Source organism: Triturus cristatus, chromosome 6 (assembly GCF_964204655.1).
Source record: "Triturus cristatus chromosome 6, aTriCri1.1, whole genome shotgun sequence".
Lineage (NCBI taxonomy): Eukaryota > Metazoa > Chordata > Amphibia > Caudata > Salamandridae > Triturus > Triturus cristatus.
In genome coordinates, this window is record NC_140589.1 from 154,112,702 (window position 1) to 154,134,427 (window position 21,726).

Consider the following 21,726-nt stretch of genomic DNA (forward strand, 5'->3'; position numbering starts at 1 on the left):
AGCAACTCAAATAGCAATGCAGGGCCTTGCGAGGCCCGAAAATAGACCCCGATAGACACGTTTCGAGGCCCCCTGAAAATAACTCCCGGTGCTCAGACCTGGACAGACCAAGCCCACTTAAAGCCCTGGTCCTGGTAACTCCTGCTCCCCGTCATTGCCGTAGAAAATTGTAATGATCGTCATGGAATGACAAAGGAGAAAGCCTCAGACTCTGAACTCGCATGATAATGGTACATTTATTTTGAACAGGAGTTACCATAGACACGTTATGTCAGAGCAACTGCTCCCACCAACTGACCACGAATGCGACATCACCCCTTACCCAAGTACATCCCAATTCCTTCACATTCCACTTCCATCAACTACTCGCATTCTACTAATACATTCAGGCACAATACTCACGCTTGAATATCACACTTTCTTTATCCCTGGTTGCTGCAGAACATTTCCTGACCTCCTGAGTGCATACAGTTCTTTGATGACAGTTAATAATTCACTGTTCTATATTAGGATTTTAACCTATAAACTGCAGGTAACAAAAGGATGTCTCTCAGAAAAGCAGTAACCCACTGACCTACTTACATTATATGCACTCTGTGATCTGCATGGTACATGTTTATTTCAGTAGGAATATTAACCCTCTGGGCTATTTTATGATGAGCCAAAACCTCAACAAGACGAAACTCTGATCTCTGTCCAGGAAGGACCTTAATCACTGGAGTTATCTCAACATTTTATTGTTGTCTGGAAATTGCTGGAGGCAAGGAACGCTGCAGCAGGTGCTTTTAAAACTAATACAAACTTGCAAACTCGGGCCCCCTGAAGTCAGCACCCGGTGTGGTGGCACCGGTTGCACCACCCTAATGCCGACCCTGATTACACAGCGCACTACAAGCTCAAATGTCTTCCTACTCCCTCGTCCCGGATGGCAAGCCCCCCCCTTCCTTCTCCTGGTTGCGGACCCGGATGGATCACAATTAATCTCCAAACTGCACTGTGTATGCATGACTTTGAAACATACAACCGATTGGGGGCTTGCCAGGATTGACCCCTCGAGGTCGTCAATCTGTCCTAAGTGTCCATCCCCTGATGCAGACTTCCCGCACCTGACCTGAACCTGTCCAGTTATTGCGATGTACTGGGCGGAAGTGTTCAGTACCCTATCCGGAATTATCTCTTTAGCACTGAGCCCCCTCACCTTTCATGGCACTACTGGGCAATGTCTCACCCATCCCTATAACACACTGCTGCTTTGCCGCCATGCCCTCTTGTTGGCAAAATTAGAGATTGCACTTTGCTGGGGCAATGTTACACGTCCCACAGTCCAGGGCTAGCTGCCAAGCATGACCTACTGCAATCTAACTAGCGAGCTTTATGCCTCATTACAACCGCCCTCTTCCCGGCCAAAAGAAATCTGGCAGCCTCACGGTTCATATCTCCTCACTTTGGACTCTGACTCCCCCGAGTCTACTCCGCTGGCACCAACACCCGTCTCGTTCTCAGGCCACACTAGCCAAGATACTAATGCTTAATTCTTCACCTACTGTACCTCCCGTTCTTGAAACAATCCCACTTTTCGTCTACATTCGCCCCACTATCGCACTTTCTTGTTTCCCAGTACGGTTGTAATGCAATCATGATTTTTGTGCATGTAAACAAGTATACACACACACGTTTCATTGTTTCGAATCCCACCTCCTTGTCCTTTTTTCTCATGTATGGTAATTGATAAATGGTTAAATAAAGGCTTAAAAAAAAGTTAGAGAAAGAAAAGTAAACACCAATCTCCCTCAGAAAACAGAGCCTGACATATGACCTTGGTCTTTGAGTACACAGCAAATGTCACAAGATAAGAACAATATCTACAGGTCTGTTTACAGAAAGGTGAAGTAGACAAGGGTAGTTGGTGTGAAAATGCTTTGCTCCTTGGGAGAGAAGAACACTCCCTGGACAGCCTAAAACAAATGAAGCCAGCAAATAAAAAGCCAGCAAATGTGAGATACAAACCCAAAAGCCTATGGTAAGCAACGGGTGGAAAGCATTCCCAGGGAAACTTCCTGAATGTCCCCAAGATGTCTTTAGCAAACCAGACAGCTGCACAGTCTTGGTTTTGAGAACGTTTGGAGTTTTTCTTTTTTTTTATTTAAATTGTAGGTAATTAGGTTCAGCTTTGAGATGGGGTTCAGGGTATTGCATGTGGATGGTGCAGGAAGAATAATACAAGCGTACAGTACTGATCAGGGTTTCAAGGAGCTTTTGCAACTTCTTTGAAAAACCTTAATAAGCAAACATTTGTTTGAATATGGCTATGGGTCGCATTGCAAATGCGGCAAGGCCTTTGAAGCTCCCCTGCCACAGATGGCTCTTCCTGGCCTGGGGGAGGTGTGACCACTTCCGCCCAGGAAAGACTTTTTTTCTGGGCTCTGGGAGCGAAGGCTCCCACCCCAGGGGTCCAGAAACATGCCTCGTTTTGGCAGGCTGGTGTGTACCAGTTAGGGAACCCACCAGAGGCTGGTAGTTTTTCAGGGGGCATCTCTAAGATGCCCTCTGAGTGCATTTTCCATTAAATCCCACACTGGCATCAGTGTGGGTCTAATGTGCTGAGACGGTTGATACCAAACGTCCCAGTTTTCAGCAAAGCCATTATGGTACTGTGGAGTTCATAATGACAAACTACCAGCACCATATACTCTTAATGGCATTACTGCACTTATAATGTCTAAGAATTGATCTAGACACTGTAGGGGTACAGGGCTCATGCACCTGTACCCTCACCACTGTCATAGTGCACCCAGCTGGAGGGGTGGCTGACCTATGCCAGGGCAGTGGGTTGTGGGCTTGGCACACAGGGATGTATACCATGTTGACTCTTCACTTTGTTCTGCACCAAGACACGCCGCCTGCAATGGCCGTGTGTGTGTAAAGGTACAGGGCCTCTAAGGGTGGCACAATAAGTGCTGCAGCCCTTAGAGGTCCTCCCTGGCCACAGTACCCTTGATACCTATGGTACCTTTTACAAGGGACTGACATGTGGCCAGAGAGGTGCCAATTGGGGGTACAAGGTACAGTTTTGGGAAAGAACACAGGCCCTGGGAACCTGATTGGCAGGGACCCAGGGCACATAGAGTCAAAGTGTGCATTAGTAGTCTGGCAAAAAGTAGGGGGGGGTTACTGCAACAGAAACCCAGCTTCCTACACCGTGCACTCTACACTAGTCGGCTCTATTGTACGCCATTCTACTCTACGCAACTTCAGTCTGTGCCACTCCAATATACAACACTGTATGCCACTCCACTTTGCAGCACTCCATACCACACTCTACAGCACTAACTTTTAGGCAAGCTGAACAGCCGCCAGACTGGTGTACAACATGGCTAAAACACATTGGCAAAGCCATTATTTAGCTCTTGTATAGGTGAGACCTATTGGCTTTGCTAATGCTTGTTAAGAACGCATCTGCCTAAAATGTATTGTGTCTGGGCCACTGACTGTTGGAAGGGAGGCCCACCTATGGCATGGCCCGACTATGGTCTCTTACACTGTGGTTTTCCTCTATTTTTTCAGTAAGTTCTAGTGCTGCGAAATTATGGTCAAATAACAATCGGCGCTTCAAAACATCTAGATGAGTAGATAATTCTGGTAACTTTGGCGAAATACGAAAGAGCAGCGCTGCCACTTTAGCAGAGCTCTTCTCGTGTGCTTAGAAAGAGTTTACTGCGCTTAGAAAGAGTTTACAAAGCGCTGCAAAGGGTTAAATCACGGCCCATTAATCAGCAGAACTCTTGGCTGATTGTCAACATTCAGTCCATAGAAGACATTAATGTGCCCAGCGCGGGCATGCAATGACACGAACCCCTGCACAATGCAACGGGGCCTCGCTGAGCCTGGCACTGTTCACAGTTCACAGAGCAAACATTCGGCTGGAGGCAGGAAAGTGGGACTTTCACACAGAGTTGTGTTACCAAGCAGAACTGCGACCCAAGAGCTTCCTGATCTCGCGTGATTACCTCTCTTCCTGTGCTGGCAGTTAGATAAAGTTTCATACGTGAGTGCCCCAGCACATTTCAAGGAGGCAATGGCTGCTATATGATTTATTAGAAATATAGATTTTTCCTGTCTGCTACATATGGAAGTCCTTTAGTAGCGTGTCTGTAAGTTACAATAAAGTGTTTTAGTACGGCGGTTTTATTCGCAGTTTTGGCGTCCCTAACACGCTTTGGCTTTGCTGCCCATTGGCACTGCCAATGCCTTTATTCATGCGGCAAAAACATTGGCAAAAACGCAGGCCCGGTTCTAGAGGGTGGGCCAGGCCCACCCAAGAAAGAGTCCTGACCCTCCCAAGGTCGTTCAGCACTTGAAAAACTGCTTTTTAGGTCTCGCCTGACCCAGCGCATGCGCTTGTTTGGCGAGACTTGAGAGGGCTCCAAAAAGTGCTACCAGACCAGCCTAGAGTTACAGAGCATGCGCGCGCGCCGCGCTTTACCGCCATTTCTTTCGGTTTCGCGGCCGCACGGTCCTTTGATGTTTGATCGCGATCACTTTCGCGACCGCATGGCCGCTTTGCATAGCCAATAGGTCTTGCTTTTGGAACCTTCTAAGTATTTAGTTATGCAACTGTTGCATGGCTAAACACTTATAAGGTCCCAAAGGCGAGACCTATGGGCTATGCCAATGCTTGTTTCTTTTTTTCTCTAATGCTACACAGGGGCCAGCAGCTAGATAGGCTCTGCCTAGTTGTTAATTTTCATTAATAGCATCATTAACTTGGGCTACTCTTAGGTCTGGAGACAGGTTTGAAGGCAAGTTTGTACTCAGCAGAGATGATGCCGGCTATCATGCCCGAATGAACAGGCTCCTGGACACAGAGGCCGCAGAACCAATCCAAGGTACTCCGGAATCAAAATCCGTGTTAGGACAGACATGCTCTGCAAATGATTTTGCCTTTCCTAAAATGCCCTGCTGGGAAGCCATTCGTAATTTGCAACACTAGCCGTGATAAAATGCTGCAACACTAGCAGTGATAGAATGCTGCTCTGTGGAGGGACCTATGTTTAACCCGCAGGAAACCGGTTTAATCTCAGCAGGGCCTTCTCAGGATCTCATCATTCTAAGGCAGATAAAAATGGTGTAACTTGGTTAATTATTAAGAACACTTTTTTGTTTGCAGTGCTACAAAATGGCAAATATATGCAGGAACAGGTTCTACTTGAAACAAACATTGGTAAAGCCAATAGGGATCGCCTGCGCCATGTTGCATAGCAGAGTGGCTGTGCAACATGGCTAAAAGTTTCAAAAAAGCACTATGAGCAGCGTGGCTGTGCAGCATGGCTTAAAGTTATAACGTCTATGCTCTTTATTTCTTTTAGCGATGCTGCACAGCCACACTGCTGTACAAAATAGCTAAAAGACATTGTGAAAGCCAAAAGCTCTTGCATAGGCAAGACCTATTGGTTTTGCCATTGCTTATTGCTCTAATAGTGCCATTGAGTAGGCTCGTGGTGTAAAATGAGAAAATGCACATATTCTAGGAAACCTTCACAGTCGGCCTGATGAGCAGCTTTGTTCTGCTTTGGAAGCAACCATTACACCACACTACCTTTACAACACGGCTGTTAAAAGACCACTGCATTTACATCGCATGCCATTACAACGCGTGTCACTGCAACGCATGAAATTACAACGCATGCAGTTACAATGCATACCTTTACAACACATGCCATTACAACGCTTTATAAGGTAAGTAATGGAGTTTTTTTAGTTTTAAGGTGGGTATGGGTTTGGGGGTACATGGGAATAGTATTTTAACCCTACACTATTTAACACTTATCCTACTTTTGCACTCACTGGAGTGGGAATAGTAATTGTTACCCCTACACTATCCAACACTTACCCTACTATTGCCCTAAAAGTATTATGCGTTGTAATGGTATGCGTTGTAATGGTATGCGTTGTAAAGGTAGTTTCTAAAAATGCGTTGTAATGGCATGTGTTGTAAAATCATGCGTTGTAAAGGTAGCTGCGATGTAAAACCCGCTTTTTAAAGGCATGCGTTGTAATTGTTGTTTGCTTTGTAACATCATATATTCCTCTGCTTAGAAGCATTCACTTTGTAGACTGAAGCAGTAATGGCTCTGGGTGTGGATGTGAATAGCCTTTGGTCCTCTGAAGACAAATAATGGCTTGGACAGTGTCAGTAGACTGTCTAGCCCGATACAATTTCCCACTAGGCCCGTCTGCGTCTAGTTCCTCATCACCACTGGTATTTCCAGGTCACCATTCATAATATGATTCTACAGGATCAGTTAGCCCACATATTTAAGCGATACTTGTTTTTGTAATCGACCTCGCAAGGATGGTAGTTTGAGTTGGCCCCACAGATTCATAAACGCAGACTTCGGATTAACTAGATGTAGGAAGTAGGCACGCTAACCCACTTTGGCACAGTGATAAGGGCCAGTCTGCGGAGGTGTCTTTGAGGGAGGGGTTTGGTATAACCTGTTCTACGAACTAATAAATGGATTTGGCTGACATATTATTTTGTGTTCCTGGTGCAGATATGACCAAGAACAAGTGGAGCTTTGATCCTCTACTTGCATGTAGAATAGCCTAGTTGCTTAAGTGTCTGCTGCCGTACTCTTTGGGAAACCTGCACCAGTTCTCAGTCTCAAATACTAGTCGGGCAGATGTTCATCTTTGTGAGGTAGATAAAATAAGAGCCTTTGACTTGAATAGATACACTATTGTCTAAACGACAATTTGCTTCATGGTTTGCACTGCACACAAGGTGAATCCTTGCAGTACGCACAGTTGCACATAATAAACCTGATCACATGGTTGGAGTAATTTAGGTTGAAACCTGTTCAACTCTTGGTCTGGGACTACCAAAACAAATACCAATTCCTGCCTGTAATGATTGTTTGGAGGAACTGTATGGCAGAAAATAAATAATGGTGCATGAAAACACTGTTGCTTGGGAAGTGGGGCAATACAGACAATGGATGGGAGGGAAGTAGCAACAGACAACAGAAGGATGGAAGGTGGGAGGGAAGAAGCATCATGGGGGAAGAATAAATATGGAACACTGAGGAAGAAGAGAGAAAATATGCGGTGAGAGGGAAGAAGCAACATGAGGGAAGAAGAAAGAGGCAACAAGGGTAAAAGAAAGCTAATGAGAGGGAGGGAAGAGGCAACATGCACAACGGGAGGGTCAGAAGAAATAGGGTAGGACGAAGCAGCATGGGGAAAGGAGTAATTGCTCCGTGCTCCAAACAAAAGAAGAGGATGTGAAATCAGCATATGACAGCCAATTAGAAGGCGGCAAATAAGAGTGACACTGAAACCAATGAATGGTAAGCAATGGGTGGGCTCCAAGCCCCTTTTAGTAAACAAAATATCTTGCTAGTTAGAACACATTCGCTGTCTCAGGCGAAAGCTAAAAACAAGTGATTATATAATTATTTTAAGATAAAACACCAATGTTCCAATATATGTTGCGGTTTCAAAAACAACAGGCTATTACACGTAAGGAACACAATCTAAAAACTATTGAAACATAGAAGTTGAGTTAAAATACATTACTACCCTATACAAAATACCTTAATCATTCCTAAAATATTTTGCAAGGTGTATCCTGTAATGATAATCATTCACAATTAGATCATAATTTTTTATAGTGCTGCTTTTTTTTCAGAAGCACTTTAACTTACTGATGTATTTCAATAGAGTTATGATATGTTTTTCAGCTCATAGTGTGCACCCATTGTACCCTTATATACTGTTGAAATCTTATATTAAATGAGCGGCTAAGCAGACCAATTGAGTGCATGGTATGGTTCTTATGTTTGTTTAATACAGGCCACTGCAATATTGTGATCCTGAATGACTTAAGCAGGCTTCTCCAACGAGTAGCTCGTGAACAATTGGCAGCTCTCCAGCTACCTGTAGGTAGCTCTCCTGCGTGCAGCCCGGCCTATTAAATTATAAGCTTTTGCTTGGTTGACATGATATATAAGTACATCCAAACTGAAAAGACTGCATTGGGTAATACAATTTGTGTATTTCAGAACTCATGTTTGAACCTTGGAAGGAAATGGTTGAATTTGCAAAATATATTTACAGCTGCTGTCTGAGTGAAAAATCATGCAGCTTTGGGAAGGCTTACTACTAATAGAATTACCTTAGTGACAGGGGCACTGCAGCTGTGGGTATTCTGTATTACCCACATAGAAACCTTGCACATAGACAAAGGCTTTTCTGCGTTACTAACGTCAAACATGTCTGACGAACTGAGTTGATCACTGCTGGTGTGACCACTAATGTCTCATTTGATATTGTCTATATTAAACACTAATATTAGTAGCTTGTAATGATTTTCATTGAACTTAAGTAGCTCTTATTACAGAAAAGGTTGGAGGACCCTGAACTAAAGCATCTTTATGTTGAGTTCAGTTGGTAAATGTTAAATACTGTTTACACAATTGCAAACTGAATTTAGGTTACAAAAAACCCATACATCTGAATACTTCAGCTCAAGCATAGTTACTTCTTGCTTTAAGAGGCTAATGGTAAAGCTAGAAGTGCCACCCCAAGAAGTAAGATATTAGAGGCTAGAACGGCTAAAAAAGACAATATTGCTGATATTCACAATGTTAATGGTCCACACACACAAACACTAGATGGCATCAAAGTCAGGAGGAAAAAGACATAACGCCCAATAGAGAATGGGTTATGGTAGGAATCATGTGCATACACCCGGGACTTATCAGTAAGATATGGATCCTGTTTGGTCCAATTGAAAACTCCCCATACAGTGTAAGACACAAGGGTTCAGCTGTGGATATTTAGGTGAACTAATACCGAGATGTGCTTATGAGGCTGTGGCTAAGAAGCTACATTTATCCGCGTATTGTTGAGTGTCTCAGTCATAGAGAAATACAGGAAGCAAGTTGGTAGCAATCTGGAGGCGAAACTGGGTTTCCCCCTACCAAGTAAAGATATAACACTATGATGGGCCAGCCCATTACCTCCCGCCGCTGAGGAATGGACCCACAGTGTGAACTGGTGTATGGCAGCGGATAAGTTGGAATGTAAAGGGAGGGGTTGTCTGAAGATATTTATAAAAAAAACTTGGAGTAACTTAGAAGAACATAATGGACTTGGTTAAGTGGGGACATCAAGTCAAGGAGAACAGGTAGCAATGCACCATAGAGCCACTAGCAAAGTGATTACTCATTACAAGAACTAACAAGCATTGGCATAGCCAATAGGTCTCGCCTTTGGGACTTTATAAGTGTTTAGCCATGCAACAGTTGCATAACTAAATACTTATAAGGTCCCAAAAGCGAGACCTATTGGCTATGCCAAGCGGCCGCGAAAGTTAAAGTGATCGCTATCGGGATCACGATCAAACATCAAAGCGGCCCTGCGGCCGCGAAAGTGAAAGTAATTGCGGTAAAGCGCGGCGCGCACGCGCCCGCGCACATGCACTGTAACTCCAGGCTGGCCTGGTAGCACTTTTTGGAGCCCTCTCAATAAGTCTCGCCAAACCAGCGCATGCGCTGGGTCAGGCGAGACCTAAAAAACTACCCTGTAACAAATATGTAGACAAAAATGCTTATAAGCGTCCAGGTGTATTATGCCATTTTGCCTGCATTAGTCACATATTTGGTGATAACTGTAATATGTTCATCTTGTAGGCTCAATATTTCCGTTTGCAGTGTTGCCACGTAAAGATACCAATTGTTTACATGAACATCAAAAAATAATACTCAATAATATATATATATATATTATTTTTAAATTCTCTCCATCCTATAAATCATTAAAGCCTTAATCGGGTTCAGAAACAAGTTTATTTAGACATTTGTCCATAAAACATTCTAAACTTACTTGACAATTACCTTTAATCAGGGTTCACCTAACTTAGTTTGTGTAACCCCATGTGCACCCAAGATGGTATCTGAAATTTGGTAAACTTTATTCTAATATTTTTAAAAGGTTAGCCAAAAATGGATTTGATTTTGAAGGCCCCCTGTATTCACTGAAAAGGGGACGGGGTTCTATTTCTGGCTCAAATCCCAAAAAACCCTGATATTCATCAGTTATTTAACACCACAACACGCAACCCGCGCTGTCTGCCATGTTGTTCTCTTGACAGCTCTTTACTTTATCCTGTTTGCAAATTGGTGTTGAGTATGGCGGGTGTTGCGAGTTATGGCCTGAGTTTTACTAACCATATCCGGTTCTTTTCATTGGTCTTCTGCATTTGAGCCAGAACCATACATGTTTTTACAGTGTAGATATGCGTAGAAAAAAAAAAGATAAATGATGGCCAACTGTGTATTATGGTATTAGATGGGGGTGTGCAAAATAGTTACAGGACTTGAATCATCACATTTTTAAAAGGCAAAGCTTTTCAAAATGCTAAGCTGACAAAGTATGTTTTAAAGTGAAAAGGAAGAAAGGGGGGTCCTGTGTGGCAGGGGAACGTTTCTACTGTTGTAGATGACCATGAATCCGCATGCTGCAGTCCTTCTGCGTCTTGCAATTCTTGCAGCAGGGAACGCAAAGTATGTAGGTATGTAATCTGTATGTTAATTTACTTGTCATAATGAGAAAACAATAAAAATATATATATATATTTAAAACAGAAGATTGGGGGTGGGGGGGAGGCTTAGCAAAGCAGTCTTTACATTTTGTAGTCGCACAAGTGCTTGACATGGGAACCACTTTATGTTTTTTAAATTACCAATCTGTGGTGGATCTGTAAATAAAAGAAAATATGAAAATGAAGTACAGTGAAAGTGCTTTCATTTAAAAAGGGGGGTTGGCTGCAATTTGCTGCATGCCCATCTAAAAAAGTTAAGAGAGAAAAAAAATAGGGCTATAGGTGGCTGTATAGGGGAAGATGGGGGAAGCAGAGGAGCAGGTCGGAGTAGCAGTCCGAGGAGAGAAAGGGAAAATAAGAACACAAGGAATGACTCAACAAGGATGGCGGTGTAAGGTGAAATGCACAGGAGAGATAGAGTAAGGAAGAGGAGAAGTACACGGGTGAGAGCAACGCGGAGTATGGGGGAGAGAAGCACAGGTGAGAAATAGTAACACAGAGTGTGGAGGGTGAGAGAAGTACGCGAGGGAGACAGCTGGAAAACACATGCTCTCTCATTGAGTGCTTAACCAAAAAGAAAAAGTAATTTCCTATAATTGAGATGTGGAAGGACACGATTAAAGAGGCTGTACTGAGGGGGTGGGGAGGGTGTACAAACACAAGAGGAACAATTCAAGGAATGAAATAAGTGAGTTAATATTAGTGACAACAAAGCCAACAAGTGGTAAACAATGGGTGGGCTTTAAGTCCACTGTAAATTCTTCTTGATCTGACAATAGTTATTTTGCAACCAGATGGCTTGTACTGATTGCTAGGCTCTTCCTAAAAAGCATTAATGATAGTTTAACTCTACTTAAGTACCTGATAGGAATGGAATTTGTAAATAGCAAGGGGGACTGCATCAAGCGTTTAATTCAGTAAGCTCTTTTAAGTGGTGGCTCCTCCGCTAAGGCGTAGGCGCATCGCCCCACTGCTCTTTGAGCAATGCAAAAAAATAAAATGATAATAATAAGACGTTATCATCACTTTATTTTTCTGTGCGGACTGAAAGCCAAGTTGGGGCGGGGATCGCCGCCGTCAGAGGGAGGAGGAGTGGTTTGCACTCTGTGTGAGCATTGACCTGTATTTTTCCACTGCTGTTATCTTTGTGGATATGAATAGATCCGTATTTGTAAAACGCTAGAACTGGGGGGTAAATATATTAAACCGAAGCCATCAGTGGGAACTGAAGTTCTCTGGTACTGACATTTTCCCTCTTGTATTTTCTCCTAGGTATTGGGTTAAACAGCTCCCCAGTTGGACTAGCTGCGTACATTTTGGAAAAGTTTTCTACCTGGACCAATCCCGAGTTTCGTAATTTGGAGGACGGGGGGCTAGAACGGTATGTACTTGAGATGTGCGGCGTCATAGATCTAAACGCCAAATGCCCATACATGGTGTTGCTATCATCTGCTGTTAAACATTGAAGCCAAGCTGGTACTTTTATTCTGCTAATAGCCGCTGTTGGGAACTCCATCTCCTACTTTTATGTAGGCCCTTGAGTAGAGTATTTCTTATTCAGTTACCTTCACCACTTCCCATATGATAATACTTACAACATTATTGCACGTATCCGAGCCCTTGCTTCACAATAAAATCAAGTGCCTGAGGTAAGTGCTCAACAGAGGCTCCAAGACTCGCTCCAATATGAAATCTGAGTAAGTAACTACAGCTTGCTATGTTAACTACTCGCCCTAACTGGATCTCGTCATTGGCCACCGAGAGTCCATATCGGTGTATACCATAATAGCTTCCAAGCCGACGACCTGCAGCCGCGGATGACTGCATGTGCAAATACATGTGTCCTGGGCCACATTTTCTGTCACGGCTGAAGCCATGAGCTAGGCCCATATGCAGAGATGTACTTCATTAGAAAAAGCAGTCATTGCAACTTAATCATTCGAAGATTCTTTTTATTTTTTAAGACACTGAATAATCAATGGCACTGTGAAAGTACGCCCTTAAGCTTATTGGAATAATTGACCTGGAGTTATGGCATCTGTGCTTGGCAGCTTCTGAACAAAGTGTGTTGTAGTTAGCAATTGTATTTTGAGATTGCGACAATTTGTTGCTATACACAAGTACCAGGTTGGTTTTAGATGTTGCTGCAGCAAGGGGAAGTAACCAACCAGGCAGCGGTAGGCATCCTAATTTAGGTCAAACCCACCGGGCAGTGCAGCTGTCTAAGTTGCGAAAAACGTTGTGTTCCTACCAAGTCTATACAAGGGTTTGGAATCCACCCATTGCTTACGATTCCTGTCAATCTGTTTCTTCTTTGTGTTTCAGCTTGTCATTCTTCTGTTTTTCCCTCCCATGGAGCATAGCCTCTGTGCCATCTGTTTTTATTGACTGGCATCTATGCTTCCACTGCTTCCTTTTCAAACACTACCTTCTTTTTGCTTGAGCAGTCCACGAGAATGCATTTGTTTTCCATATGTCTCCCTGGTGTACTCCTCTTCCCATGCACTCTGTAGTGCTCTGTTGTCTCCTCTGTGCTTCTCCCCGCCCTCCTCCATGTTGTGCTCACTCTTGTGTCCTCTCCCCTGTTGCTCTCTGGCCCGTGTGCTTTACCTTCCCACAACCCCACGTTGCTTTCCCCAAACCCACCCTCTAGCTTCCTACACCCGCACATCAAAAAAGAATTTTCATGCATTTTTGCATGAATATCCCACAGCTTGCTCTGCTTACAGTAGACCAGAGTAGATGCCCTCTATGGGTTGCTCTTTAAGGTTTCTTGTCTTTGTTGGTTTGGAATTCCAGAATTATTCAGCTGATTAGTAAAGGAAAAGCCAGGTCTTTACTTCCTCCCTAACTTTTCAATGGACTTGTATGTTTGTTGTCGTTGCTGGAAGCCGCTCCTTAGTGTTGCCACTTGTACAGGAAATCAGGGTTCCACCTTCACCCATTTTCTTGTGAGTGCATGGACAGCTGAGATGAAGGCCTAGAATGCAGAGTTCTGTTCTGTGAATATGTTTGGAATTCAGCTTGGATGTCCACCTGGATGATGCAGAGTGCCTTGAAAGTAGAACGAGGAGCTTGAAGCTCTCTGGCCTCTGTTACAAAGAGTTGGGAGTAGGCAAACTGGTTTACGTTGTTCTTGTATGAAAGAGGCAAGCGGTTGGATGCGAAGGGCACTAAAGCAAACCCCCAGCCATGCCTTGCCTCAAGGGTCCTATTTGGTTCTCTTGTTCTCAAACTCTTTAACATATTTTCTCTCCCTGAGACCTGCAAAAACTACATCAGTGACCCCACTAATACATTGGGCAAAATGTCTGATGACTTAATGACAACTGGATGAGGCCCGGCGAATCCAAGACTGGCTTCATCATGCATGTTCTCACAAGGCTTGTTTAGCTCCTCCCTTGATGAGGCATCTACATCACTTTCATTTGGGCCACAAATTAGTTTTGGATGAAACAGATTACCCTCCTAAATGCTTGTTTTTTAGAAAAGTACAGATAGATGTGCATACATGTTTCTATAAGGTAATATATTCCAACATTTTTTTTCTGTTAAGGAACTACTCCCTGGACGAACTTTTAACTAATATTATGATTTACTGGGTTTCGGGCTCCATCGTCTCCTCCATGCGGTTCTATAAGGAGAACCTGGGAGAAGGTCTTGGTAATAAGAAGCATGAGCGGTGAGTATGTCCGGCAAAATGTTTTTTTCTTTTTCCTGGGTAAACTTACTCGTAGCTAAATGATCAGTTAAAAACAGGGACATGCATTTTAAAATTGGGTAACCCATTGGTTGGGGCATTGACCTTGCTCTGACTTTGCAAATATTGTTGCCCAGTTTGGAAATTGATTGTCCATTCTCCATTATTTTATAGTCCAGAATGATTAACCATAACATTTAGAATCCCAGTTTTAGCCATGCTTGTAACCGTGTGGAACAGGGAAACAGGAAAAATATTGTAGCCTTTCTAGGACTTTCATCAACAGCAGACATAACCGAGAGGTATGAGAAAGCAATGAGAGTGTTGGCGGCGAGGAGGTAAGAAGCACGACAGAGGCGAACTAACAAAAACAATATATGGTGGGAGTGTAGAGAGAGCCTTAGGGGTATCCACTGCAAAGATAGACAGGAGCAAAATCAGTTCAAGTAGACGAATCGCCGCGAGTCCCACAGGTGATCTAGGGGGTAGCGCCAGTGTCTGTGAAGGGAAACCAGACCGCAGAAAGCCACAGGTCCCCAAATTTGGAGTCCATGGAACTGGGTGCCTATTTACTGAGAGACAGGCTAGAGAATAAATGGAAGGGTGTAGGAGAGAAAAAAATGAACAATGGAGTAAGCAGAGGAGAGGTCGTGGGTACATGGTCCTGGTGATGAAGTGTAAAAAGTGCACAGGCCTCAAATTGAGAGCCCTGATAAACTAATCTTGGAGAAAAGCGCCCACATCTGACTGTGCCACCGCTGATCACATACTGAATGCTCGAGGCATTTCCTGGCGGCCCATCAATCTCCAATCTGCACAGAAAATTGCATAAGATGAGTGACTGCTTTGCAGGAAACCACCGGCTCAGAAGACATGGACATGGACTCACTATCAAAGTGCCTGGGCTTGCAGAAGTGACATCATTCACTTTTGATTCCCGATGACATCATATAGGTGACACCTTGTCCCACTCTCAACTCTACAACCCCCTATTTCCTGCTGACTGTTACTGGGAAGGACAAACTGTGGAAACAACAGAGTTAACAGGACTTGTAGTGTTGTTTTATTTTCTGTTCCTGCTGCTGTTTATGACCCTTTAAACGATGGGTAGTAAGGACAGTGTCAGGAGTACCAGAGGTCAAGCATGGGGTAGCCCATGGTACCCGGAATTGGTACCCATGACCCAAGAAATGGAAAAATAGATACAGTCAAGTTTGTACTCTTAAATAATGAGCAACAAAATCTATCTTTAAAGGACACAGATCACTGGTCTGTATAATGAAGCAGAAATGCTAGAAAAACTAAGAGTGAACCGGTTAGGGTCATTGGCTGCAGCCCAGACATAGTCGAGAGACCTTTGTTACTGCAGGATATCCTAATAGATTCTATTGACGGGGAACATGACCTGCCACATATAGACATTTGCCGTCAATTGTAAATGAACTAAACAAAACTACCCAGGAGGCAGATGGAGTACTTAGTATAATAGTGGGTTGTGCAGACTGAAAGGCAAAAATGGAGCCCTGGAAACAAGCGAGACCTACTGAAGTCCCTGGTGATGCCTAAAGAAGATGTGAATCTATCTTTCGCCTTGCTATCTCGCTACCGTGGTCAACCTGTTCTGTCCTCCACACCTCTAGGGATGCACAGAAACAATAATCGACAGACCATGGCGAGAAACGGTATTGGGGTCTCTTCTAAGAGCACCTACTTTTAAAGTTTTCAACCTTTCAAACACCATTACGCCGGAACTCACATTTTGTATGGAAAAATAGCACCGACATAACTAGTGGGGAGGAAAATAGTTTTTATAATCAAAACGTAGAAGAATTTACTCCCAAACCTGGTGCAGAGATTTCCCTGTCATCGTTTATTTATTGAGACGTTCAAGAATAGCATAAGGCAATTGGTTCATCACCTTGTCTTTGCATCAAAGTGTTGTGTTCTACAAGAACAAACTTCTGATGTGGAAGATTGTTATTGCATAACAATGGCCCAACATGCAGGGTGTTTGCTCTCTGAGCTTCTGGGCCATTATGTGGTCTCCCTGCCAGAGACCTCCATGTCTCGTATGAAGATTCCGGGCAGGGAATACAACTGACGGTTGGCCCCCCGTAAATAATGCAGGGTGACCACCACTATGACACATCAGTCAAATGGGCGTTTTATGTCACGATTTGGACTTCCACAATTTTTTATTTCTATAACTTCAGTGTAGTAAGTACCTTATACATTTTGTCAGATTTTGGGATTTCATTTTTTTAAAGTTTTGTAATTTTTCTTATTCTATTAGGTTATAGCTATATTGAATGTTTATTTTGTAATATTTAAGTGTAAAATTTCCCTAGAAATGTATACATTTATATTTAGGGGTGTGAGTATATGCACATATATTTTCTCTCTCACATTGAAAATGTATCGCAAATGTAAATAAAGGGCCAAATCTTTGCCACACCGTACTCAACCACTGTCTTCCATCTTAAGGACTATGCTTCTGTTAATTCTTTACATATCAAATACATGTGCCGTGGAGTATAGACATTACCAAGGAGACAGACTTTAGGGCGCACTTCAACTAGGTCTTTTGTGTATTCCCACATTTCTGCAATTAAAAAGAACCTGCAGTGGAATTAAAAAAAAAAAAAAACTACTTTCACTTTTGAGGTGAAAGCATGCACATGTAGACATAAATATCATTGTGTGCCCTTTAGATTGATGGGTATGACCACTACGTAAGTCGTGATGATTTTCATTTCTATAATAAATTAAACAAATGTCATTAATGCTTAGAGTTCAATGTACTGTTAGCCAGCTTCTTACTCCTATCTCAATTGCTGTTTCTCAGGAATGCCTAGAAGCATTAAATTAGGCAACGTGCACTGAATAAACAACGTATTGCTTGGTCAGTGAGGAGTATTACTTACAGCTCCAATTATTTTTGTTTGCAGAGTTAAAGTAAAAGTACCAACTGGAGTGGCATCGTTCCCCAAGGAGCTGGTACATGCACCACCCGTATGGGCGGAGAAAAAATTCACGAATATCGTCTCATTCACCGACATGCCCCGTGGTGGGCACTTCGCAGCTTTTGAGCAACCAGAAATTCTGGCCGCAGACATCCGGCTGTTTGTGGAGAAAGTGGAAAGAAAGTAACTTCTAAGATGAGAGTTTCCGTGCATCTAGCCAAGCATGCCCAACCTCTGCACCAGGCCAGTCATTTATTCAACCAGCGCTGTAAGACAGGAAGTTTAAGAAGTTAGCAACATTCAAACAGGAAATGTTTGTGGAACATTGAGGAGACTGTTTTGAAGTATACTGTAATCATGTAATGTTACAAACCCAATGTACAGGTAAATAATGCATATTCTAGTGTAGACCAAATCACCATAGCAAACATGGATTCTAATGTTCTAAATGTAGTTTCCTAAATTAGCAATATCCATTGTTAGAATTTCTGCATATCAAAAAACCGATATCTATAGGCCTTCTATGTAATTATTTTCTGTTCATTTACATTAATTTCCTCAGGAGAGATGTGCTTAGTTTAAAGCCTGCTTCAACAAGATCATTTTCTCTATGCAAAAATAAAAATGTGTCCTTTTCCAGCCTCTGTGTTTTATTGATTCTACTAATAGAGTTACAAAGATTACAAAATATTTTTTTTAAATACCTTTGATGTGAATGTGTTTTATTGATTCCACTAAAAGTTACAAAGATTACAAAATATTTTTTTTTAAATACCTTTGATGTGAATATAGTAATGTTCCACAAAGATTCTGAAGATTAGCAGAAGTGGCTTTCAGTACCACCGAAGATTGCTTCATAGTGCAAAGTAACCCGTGAGATGTTCTGCAGTGTATCCTTTAAACCATGTTTGTTCGGTGTTGTATGGCCTTTTCTGAAGTTAACTATATAATTCAGCATACAGCAAGTATTAAACTAGTAATGGAGAAGAACATTAAGCATGTGTAGTTCTAGGTCTAGGAAATGTAATTGGCTTATTAAAAACCATAAACATTGAAAAAGCCAAACAGTTGGCTTCTTAATTAAGGAAATAAAAGAAATGATCTTAAGATTAGTGTGATCGGGTGTGGTTAATGTCTGGACGCATGTGCTCTGAAAGAACCTCCATCCGAAAAAGAGGCACACAATGAAAAAACAGTATTTAAAGTGGTAAAACATCTGGAGCTTATAACACTATTTTGTTGTGTTACAATTATTGGACATTTTGAGCATGGTTAATTTCATTACATACTCTTTTGCGTTGACAGTACTTGGATGGTAGTAAGAGTGCTTATACGTTTTACAAAATTTTATTCATTGGAATGCCACTGGCAGCAACGAACAAATTATCTATGATATTTTTCTAACATTTAGCGCTGCTCACCTTACTGCCAATAAATTAGATTCCCTGCACGAGCATAAATTTAAATATGGCCGACCTCAATCTGTCTACAATGTATGGCCAGTAATGTAGACACACAGCTATTTTTGTAATCTAACCATTGCACTGTTCACCATTCCTAGCCCAATTTGTTTTGTGTCTTTGGACTTTTTTCTCGGGGTGCCATCCAGAGCAGTGGCAGATGGCTGGCTCCAAAGCAGGGCTTATTCCAAACTTTGAAGGTAAAGGGCAGTTCTGTTTACGTCAACTTATGTCTGCTGTTTGCCCGCATGCCTAAGTCACCATCTGTTTCAAGTTGTTTTCTAAAGGACGTTGTCATGTCCTAGTTCTCTTCACTGTTGACACATCCCTGTTCAATACAGAAAGGGACAGTGGCCCTTCCATTACAGCCATCGTCAAAGTGGGTTAGTCCTAACCCTTTGATTAACATGTAGTAAGCCAAGTCAAATACATGATCAATCACCCATCAGCAGCACATGTTCCAAGTGACACATTTCTTCGGATATTTAACTGTTAAACTGTGGAAGAAAAAGTGCCTATATGTATTGCATATTTGAAAGCCTTTATAGCCCATTGGTAATGGGTCAATGACCTTTTGAGACTTTGATTCTTACTTGGAAACAATTCTCGAATATTGTATTCTTATAGCCTGCTGCAGAGCAATCTACCATTCGCTAAAAGCTGTGAATTTTTACTTTGAAAAAATGCTAGAATATTCCATCCTTCTAACCCGCTGCCGAGGGCTATACCAGTTGTTAAAGGCCTTGAACCCGAGTTCTAGGCCTGAGCCACAGGTGATGTCCTATAATGAGGATGAAGGCCCTTGACTGGTATATCCGGAGGTGGAAAGGCTATTAGAACATTCTATCCCCTAAGGGTCGAATGTTCTAAATTAAAAAGGGAAAAACAGAAAGACAGACATTGAAATGTGAGAGCAGAAGCCTTATACCAGCCATTATAAGCCCGCAGCCACTCCTTTGTCTTCATTGAAGCTCCCATCATTCCAATGTTTTAATGGACCTCATGCAATGCTGTGGGAACAACCTTCCACGTTCAGTGAAGAGAGACTCACAAATTAACTGCTGACTCCAGACCTTTATTGATGTCTGATGTCGCTCTACAACGAGGTGAATGGATAGTAAGAATGATAAACATATTTTGTTTTTACAGGTGGTGCACCCTCAAATGTTTTTAGTGTAATTATAATAGAATACTTGGGATTTCCCAGTGAATTAAATTCATGAGTTTGAGTATTCTGGTTCTAGGCTGGACCTGTTGTGTGTTGCGTATCCTTTCGAAAGGATAAGCCATGATTGTGAATTTGTAGGTGTGTGAAAAGTGATGATGACTGTTAGATCTGGGGGTCTCTAGTTGGCAGAGGTAAGCACCTTAGACCAAATAGGGACCCTTGCTTCTAGTCAGGGTACAGGGACACACACGGTAGATAACCCCTGCTCACCCTCTAGGTAGCTTGGCTCGAGCAGACAGGCTGATCCCCAAGGCAATGTGTAACGTATTTGCAAGTAACCACTGCAAAGACCCCCCTGGTACACCACAAACGTAGACCACACAGGTGCGTATATTAAAAATATAGTTTTATCTAATTTCAGCAGTAAAAATCAATTTATCATAGCGTTGCACAGTAATCGGTTTCTTGGGTTTGTTAGGATCATGAAAAGGATAGTCTTAGTCTCTTGAATGAATTCCACAAAGAATATGATCGCAGGTTCTGAGTTCTTATTACACGTTATTCCGTGGCGCCCTTGCGCTCGCGACTGTAGCGCTCTTCTCCGGCTGTCCCCTCGATGGGAACCAGCTGATTAGACCTTACGCGGCAGTCACCGAGCCCCCACACGCTATGCGGGCTGTTCGGGACTTGCGAAGGATGCTACTACGTCACGGATTCCCTTTCCCTCTACAGACTCACCAGGATGGGGCCCGGGGTGCGAGGACTCGGCGCGTTGGAAGGTTTCTTCGGTGCAGGGCTCCTGCAACTCGCTAGCGCTGGCCAATCCGGTCGCGGCTCGTTCGTCGAGCCCCCAGTGACGTCGACAGATGTCCCCGGGCAACAACCAATCGCAGCACAGCTCCTCCGGCCAAGCCTCCACGAACCACCAATCGGGTCGCGGCCTTCTCGCTTCTTCCTTCGCGGCTTTGCGGAGCGAGTTGGTCGAGACGCCGCCGGGCTTCACAGCGGCTCAGAAGGCACCCACGATCTTTTAGGCTGGCAGGAAGGCACGTGCCGATGAGCACGCCGATCTCCTCTCCACGGCAGCCGGTTTCAGGCAGGACTCGGTGCGGCGCTCTCAAGCAAAGCGGAGAGCAGCCAGCGCAGTTCACGGGCAGAACGGAGTCTTGTAGTCGCGGCAACCTTGATGTCCCTGGGTTGCCAAACAGGAGGCCAGTTCTTCTCAGGCCCTTGGAGATTCAGAGTTTGAAGACACAGCACACAGCAAAGTCTTGTTTGTAGGTCAAGCAGGTAGGGTCACAGCACACAGCAAAGTCCCTTCTCCTCCTCAGCTTCAGTTGTACAGCAGGACAGGTCAGCCCTTAGAGCACACAGCAAGGCAATCTTCCTTCAGCGGTCCGTCTTTCAGCAGAGGTTCCTCTTGATTGTAGAATCTGAAAATCTGTTGTCAGGGGTCTTGTACTTATACCCCTAAAAGTCTTTGAAGTCTTTGTGCAAGTGGGTCCTGAGCCCGGTCTGATCCAGTTCTGGGTGTTGCTGGAGCACTTTGTTTTCCTGGCTTCTGCTTTCTTTTCAGAGTGAGGAGCAGAGTCGTCAGCCGCCCAGCAGGAGGTGGAGCCAGCAGTGGGGCAGGCAGGCACAGCCCTATTCACTCCCAGGTGCTATCTCCTCCCTCCACTCTACTTGCAAATGTCGCCATTCAGCAAAGGGCTGACTCGGCCAACCTCCTGGGGGATCCCCAGCCCCTGTCACTCCCAAGCCAGACAGTCAATCCACAAGCATGCCCAGGCACACAGAAGGGTCAGACAAGAGAACAGCTACTCTCTAAA

The 21,726-nt window shown here is 43.5% G+C and overlaps 1 protein-coding gene across 5 annotated transcripts in view; it reads left to right on the top strand.

Moving 5' to 3' along the window:
- EPHX1 (epoxide hydrolase 1) overlaps positions 1 to 17,908 on the top strand; it is a 272,143-nt gene extending 254,235 nt beyond the window's left edge. For all 5 annotated transcript variants that reach the window (XM_085610400.1, XM_085610398.1, XM_085610402.1 and 2 more), the window contains 3 exons: positions 11,879 to 11,987; positions 14,163 to 14,288; positions 17,255 to 17,908. In XM_085610400.1, coding sequence (XP_085466526.1) covers positions 11,879 to 11,987; positions 14,163 to 14,288; positions 17,255 to 17,456 — 437 coding nt within the window. In that variant the 3' untranslated portion in view covers positions 17,457 to 17,908. The remainder of the gene's footprint in view (positions 1 to 11,878; positions 11,988 to 14,162; positions 14,289 to 17,254) is intronic.
- Positions 17,909 to 21,726: the final 3,818 nt, after the last annotated feature.